A 7,130-nucleotide genomic window follows, 5' to 3' on the forward strand; every position below is an offset into this window, starting at 1 on the left:
CTGTGATCTCCAGCATTTGTTCTTTTCAGTACAGATTCTAGCATCTGCAGTAATTTGTTTCTGCAAATGAACATATATTGGTGATGTGAGTGAGCAGAAATTTTATAGGTGGTGTATAATGTGGGAATATGTCAAATATGTGTATTTGCAAGAATAAAACAGCAGTATGTTATTTAATTAGAGAAAATGCAAACCTCATGTACAGCTCTGGACATCTGGTACATAAATCACAAAATACAGCAGAAAGTGGTCAGGAAGGCAAACTATATGTTAGAAATTACAAAGGGAATGGAATATAAAAGTGTAGGAATGTGTGGAATTTTCTTTACAAAGGTCAGTGGAGGGCGGGAAAGTGAATATACTTTCAAAAGTGTTTTAGATGGATATCTGAAATCAAATTCAGAGCAGGGTTAAGGACTAACTAAACTTATGCTTAAGTGCTCTGTAACATGGTGACAAGAGGCAGCTTACCATGAAGTCAAGGTAATAAATACTGGTCCACAGAATGGTAAAAAAATAAGAAAACGCAATTGGGTAAAAAAAAACATAATTCACTTCCTAATATTAACAAAATATCTCCGTGGATTGAAGCAGAATTAATAAATCTATAAACCATCCCGAAAAAGACAATTTAACAATTTCAGTCCTGGGACAGCTCAGGGCAAACCCTATGACCTATGAACCTGGAAGAAAATTCCTGTTATTCTGGGACAGACCGCCTGGTGTTTAACAAAAACAGTAAATTGTTGTCGAACTCCGCAGATTCGACACGATCTGAGGGAAATCAGCGGAGTTAGTGTTTCCCGAGCGAGCAGTTACCGTCGGAGCGGAGCAGAGGAGACCATGGCCGGGGCCGGGGCTGGGGCTGGGGCTGAGATGGACTACACGGTGCACGAGGCCTGGAACGAGGCGACCAATGTTTATCTGATCGCCATTTTGGTCAGTTTCGGGCTCCTGGTCTACGCTCGCAAGTGAGTTACCACCGTCCCGGCCCGATCCAACCTCGAAACCCTACACCGCTCCTCTCCCTCGCTCTTTCCCCCTCTCCCCCCTTTTCCCCTCCCCACAAAATGTGGCTGACTGCGTAAAGTTAATCCAAGGTTTTCAATTTTAGAAACAAAAGGAAGATTATGCGAATATTCACTGTGCCCCCAACTGTTGACCCAACACCTGAGCCCAATTTTTATGACAGTTTACAGAAAGTTCGATTACGGCAACAGTTAGAGATGTACTACATCGGTGAGTTTATTCAGCCCTGATGTTGCAAAAATGTTTATTTTTTATTCTTCCACAGGATGTTTGAATTGCCCGTTGGTGACACGGTGTCTTAGTGGTTAGCACTGCTGCATCACAGTGCCAGGACTGCGTCCGATTCCACCCTCTGGGGACTGTGTGGAGTTTGCACATTCTCCCCGTCTCTGTAGGTTTCCTCCGGGTGCTCTGGTTTCCTCCCACAATCCAAAGATGTGCAGGTCAAGTGAATTGGCCATGCTAAACTGCTCATAGTGTTAGGTGCATTTGTCAGGGGTAAATATAGGGTAGGGGAATGGGTCTGGGTGGGTTACTATTCCGAAGGTCATTGTGGACTTATTGGATCAAATGGCCTGTTTCCACACTGTATGGAATCTAATCTTATCCATTTGCTATTTGTCACATGAGAAGGTAGCGGTGAGCTGCTGCCTTAACTACTGCAGTATATGCTGTATATGTACATCTCCAGTGCTTTAGGGAGAGGAGTCCAGAATTTTGAAGTACTGACTGACTGACGGTGAGTTGTTTGGAGAGGAACTTGCAGGTAGTGAGATTCCCACATATCTGCTGTCATTGTCATGTGCGATGGTGGAAATAGTGGATTTAGAAGACATTGTCTAAGCTGCCTTGGTGAATTGCTGCGGTATTTCTTGAAGCAGGTACATGTGGCTGCCATTGTGTGCCAGAGGTGGAGGGAACAAAAGTGCAAGGGTGTGAGTGGGATGCTGGTTATTGTCTAAATTCTTCAACTGCACCTATCCAATTAAGTGCAGAGTATTCCTTCACACTTTTGACTTGTGCCTGGTGAATGATGAGGAAGCAGAAAGTGATTTACTGAAAAGAATTCCTAGTCTCTGACCTGCTCTTGTGGTCACTGTGTTTACATAGCTTGTCCAGTTCAGCTACCAGTCAATGGTCATTCCCCGGGTGTTGATGGGGCATCAGTGATGGAAATGGAATTTCTTAGGGTTGATAGTCAGATTCTGTCTTGATGGCACTGTATGGCATGAATGTTATATGTCACCAATCAGCCCAAAACTGGATATTGTCCAGGTCTTGCTGAGTATGAATATTGGCTACTTCAATACCCGAGGAGTCTTGAATGATGTTGAACATTGTGCAATCGTTGGCAAACATTCCTGCTTACAATGGAGGGAAGGTCGTTGTTGAAGCAGCTGGAAATGGTTTGGTCTGGGGAGACTATCCTGAATGGCTTTGTGCGTGGGGAATCATATCTCACAAACTTGATTGAGTTTTCTGAAGAAGTAGCAAAGAGGATTGACGAGAGCAGAGTGATAGATGTGATCTATGTGGACTTCAGTAAGGCATTTGACATGGTTCCACATGAGAGACCAGTTAGCAAGCTTAGATCTCATGGAATACAGGGAGAACTAACCATTTGGATACAGAACTGGCTCAAAGGTAGAAGACAGAGGGTGGTGGAGGAGGGTTGTTTTTCAGACTGGAGGCCTATGACCAGTGGAGTGCCACAAAGATCGGTGTTGGGTCCACTACTTTTTGTCATTTATATAAATGATTTGGATGTGAGTATAAAAGATATCAGTAAGTTTGCAGATGACACCAAAATTGGAGGTGTAGTGGACAGCGAAGAAGTTTACCTCAGATTACAACAGGATCTTGATCAGATGGGCCAATGGGCTGAGACGTGGCAGATGGGGTTTAATTCACATAAATGCAAGGTGCTGCTGTTTGGGAAAGCAGATGTTAGTGGGACTTATACACTTAATGGGAAGGTCCTCAAGAGTGTTGCTGAAGAAAGAGACTTTGGAGTGCAGGTTCATAGCTTCTTGAAAGTAGAGTCGCAGGTAGTTAGGATAGTGAAGAAGGCATTTGGTATACTTTCCTTTATCGGTCAGAGTATTGAGTACAGGAGTTGGGAGGTCATGTTGCAGCTGTACAGAACATTGTTTAGACCACTGTTGGAATATTGCATGCAGTTCTGGTCTCCTTCCTATCGGAAAGATGTTGTGAAACTTGAAAGGGTCCAGAAAAGATTTACAAGGATGTTGCCAGGGTTGGAGGATCTGAGCTACAGGGAGAGGCTGAACAGGCTGGGGCTGTTTTCCCTGGAGCGTCAGAGGCTGAGGGGTGACCGTATAGAGGTTTACAAAATTATGAGGAGCATGGATAGGATAAATAAACAAAGTCTTTTCCCTGAGGTGGGGGAGCCCAGAACTAGAGGGCGTAGGTTTAGGGTGAGAGGGGAAAGATATAAAAGACACCTCAGGGGCAACGTTTTCACACAGAGGGTGGTATATGTATGGAATGAGCTGCCAGAGGAAGTAGTGGGCGCTGGTACAATTGCAACATGGAAAAGGCATCTGGATGTGTATATGAATAGGAAGGGTTTGGAGGGATATGGGCCGGGTGTTGGCAGGTGGGACTAGATATCTGGTCAGCATGCATGGGTTGGATCGACGGGTCTGGTTCTGTGCTGTACATCTCTATGACTCTATAATTCCTGCAGAGATGTTCAAGAGCTAAAACGACTGACCTCCAACAACCTCAAACATTTTCCTATCTACCAGGTATGACTACAACCACAGGAGGATTTCTTTTGATTCCCATTGACTAAAATTTTGTTCGGTCTATTTGATGCCACACTTAGTCAGATGCTGCTTGACATCAAAGTCATAAAGTTTTTAACAACAGGAAAGAAGTCATTCGGCCCATCATGTCTGAACCGTTCATCAAACATCCATCTATTCTAATGCTATTTTCCAGCACATGAGGATCCCAACCTTTACTACATCAGGCATCATTTGAAATGACAAGTCTGAGTCAGAATGTGTTTGGTTAAATATCAATGAGGGAAAGCATTTTTGATTCTTCGGTGTGGGAATATCATTGGCAAGGCCAATATTTATTGTTCATCTGAGTTGCCCCAAGAAAGTGGAATACTGCGCTCTGATATTGAATTGCTTTTTTTTGTTAACTTGATACAACTGTGGCTTTTGAGGCCTCAGCAGAGGGTGATTTGATGATAACTAATATTACTGTAGAACTAGCATTTATGTCATTTCCTCCATTCCAAGAGCTGTCCACAATTTCTTAGTCTTTCAAAATTCCAGTCTATTGAACATCTCCAATTTAAATGTCCCACAGCTGTGGTCTTCCCTTAGCTGTCTGGTCTCTCAACTCTGAATTTCTTTTCCTAGCTCTCTCTGGGTCTTTAGCTCCTCTTTTGAAATGATGCTTTAAAGGTGACTTATTTGCCCAAGATCCAAATATATATTTATCTGGGTCAGAGTTAAGATTTATTTCATAATGACTTTGTCAAGGATTTTGGGGCATTTTATTACATTAAAGATGCTATAGAAATATAGTTTGTTATTATTGTTAGCTAGCCTGATTAAGAACTTCCTTCTCAAAACATTTGTGAATTAGTTGGGTTCTTTTGTGATTTTTGTTGACCGTTTTGCCAAATTTCGTTTTAAAACTTTCACATTGTGATTGGGTTCTGAATTCGTGTTTGTTGAATTACTAGTGAGAAAAATACTGTAGTGCTCTGTCTTAGCCAACCCTGCTATCTCCAATCCAGCTGTAGCTAACTGAAATAACTTCTAATATTGTCCTGAGTTCAACTCTCACAATTCATAGTGAGGATCTATGTTCAGCCTTTCCGTTCTTCTGGCTGAGTCCAGTTATTGGTAATTTTGTGTTGAAGTGTCTTGCCATGTATTACAATACCAGACGTGATCACCATGTGGTCAATGAATACGGGTGGTAGTACATTAATCTTCAAAAAAAACAGTTACAGAAGCTGGAAGTCAGACTGTTCATCTCCCGCCTCTGGTTCTTAGCTTTTGTTCTAATCCATACCTAGTTTGTTGACAAAGGACTTTAATAATTCTTGACTGAGAGGAGTTTATCATTTAACTGTCTCACTTTAATCTCCACAGAATTGGTAGTGGTGTAGGCACAGTAGCAGCCATGATTATAGCTCTTGCCCAAGTTACATGAGATCTAACCTCTCTTTTACAAAAAAATTATTGCCTTTCACAGTTTTTCATAAAAATTACTGGGCCGTAATTTCATAATCATGACATATCTTTTCTGTGCACATTATTGCTCAAGAAATCCTTGTACAAAACAAAAAGAATGGTCTGCACTTATATCATTTATACATTTCTCTTAAAAAATGCAGTTGAAGTTCTCTAATAGTCTTTCCTTCCTGCTAGAGTCAATGTACTTCCCAACTGTTAAATTAAGGTGGATATAATGATGTAAGTTCTTCTTTTATATTCTGAGAAGATTGCAGTGAGAAGGTTTAAAATTTTGTTGAAATACTTCCATTTATAATTGTGTGTTAAGTCATAATTTAATGGGGTGCTAGTATTTCCTATATTCTTGATAACACAGTAAGTTTGCAAGACCAATGCCTACAGAGCTTTTGGTTCATTAGAATTTATCTGTTCAGTTCTGGTTAGATTAGATTAGACTTACAGTGTGGAAACAGGCCCTTCGGCCCAACAAGTCCACACCGACCCGCCGAAGCGCAACCCACCCATACCCCTACATTTACCCCTTACCTAACACTACGGGCAATTTAGCTTGGCCAATTCACCTGACCCGCACATCTTTGGACTGTGGGAGGAAACCGGAGCACCCGGAGGAAACCCACGCAGACACGGGGAGAACGTGCAAACTCCACACAGTCAGTCGCCTGAGTTATGTGATTGCTGAAGTTATCATTTTGAGCTGGGATGGTGAATTCCAAGCTTGAACTTTATTCAGCAAATATCAATATAGCAGTAACTCTGTCTTTGTTTTTTGATTTATTTCAAGTACTGTTTTGTATCATTTCAGCACGAAAGTATGACCTGCAGCAAGAACAGCCGGATAGTGTGCAGCTTACAGTGGACTGAGAACTGATAGCTACAATATAATAACACACAGGCACTATTGATACTCAAGTGGAAATGACAAAGTAAGGATCGTGACTAGAAGGTGAAGCCATTAAAAAAACAATAAAAATGATAGGAATCTGAAATCAGAGCAAAATATGTTAGAAATTGAAACTTAATGTTCATTTCTTGCAAAACAAATATACAGGAGAGGTGAGACTGTTCCTTGTCATGTTAAGAAAATTGGCTTAACCTTCCTGATCTACATCTAAATCACCAATTTGTATATTTTTAAAACAAAACCACTGATATCAATTCTGTTAATGAAGTTGGTTTCCTCCCATAAAATATGATGAGGAAGGGAATCAAGGCTTTGAGTGTTCTCAGCTATTTATAAGATTGCCTTCCTAACCTCAAAATGTTAATGAAAGAATACAAGTTAATAGGAACATAACATTCTAATTAGGAGTAGACTATTTCATCCCGAAGCCAGCTGCAATAGTCAGTTTGATCACAGCTAATCTTCTGATTCAACTGCACTTTCCCACTCCTACCCCATACTCCTCAATTTCTGAGGAACCAAAAATCTATCCAGTTTGTCTAAAATCAAGCTTGTTCCTCCCTCTGGGATAATTATTACAGATCCACAAGTGACATCCGAGATAGAGATGTGATGATTGAGAATAATTTCCTAAGGATTAATGTTGTGATGAAACAACACTTTTTCAGTTGAGGATTTTTGAACAGTTTATTGCTGAGCCATTTCCATTTCTAAGCATACATTTTTGTTCTAAAGATTTTTGTAAGCTAGAATACAGTACGATTTTATTGGTGTGAGGATTCTCATTGTAATTTATTTGAATTTTATATTGTAATTGGATTTTATAATAAAGTCAGTTCTGATATAACAATAGTTCTGTTCTCGTGCGAGCTCGTGTTAAGAAAAATAGGGCAATAGCTGCACCATGTAAACTAATGGGACCGGAATCACATTTTAGCTGATTACATGTG

At 40.8% G+C, this 7,130-nt stretch overlaps 1 protein-coding gene across 1 annotated transcript; it reads left to right on the top strand.

Annotated features, from left to right (window-relative positions):
• Positions 1–694: 694 nt before the first annotated feature.
• smim19 (small integral membrane protein 19) lies at positions 695–6,894 on the top strand. The gene is made up of 3 exons (XM_060851428.1): positions 695–971; positions 1,115–1,239; positions 6,082–6,894. Exons 1-3 carry the CDS (start codon positions 844–846, stop codon positions 6,138–6,140), a joined length of 312 nt encoding a protein of 103 aa, XP_060707411.1. The 5' UTR covers positions 695–843; the 3' UTR covers positions 6,141–6,894.
• Positions 6,895–7,130: the final 236 nt, after the last annotated feature.

This window comes from Hemiscyllium ocellatum, chromosome 36 (assembly GCF_020745735.1).
Source record: "Hemiscyllium ocellatum isolate sHemOce1 chromosome 36, sHemOce1.pat.X.cur, whole genome shotgun sequence".
In the NCBI taxonomy this organism is placed as follows: Eukaryota; Metazoa; Chordata; class Chondrichthyes; order Orectolobiformes; family Hemiscylliidae; genus Hemiscyllium; species Hemiscyllium ocellatum.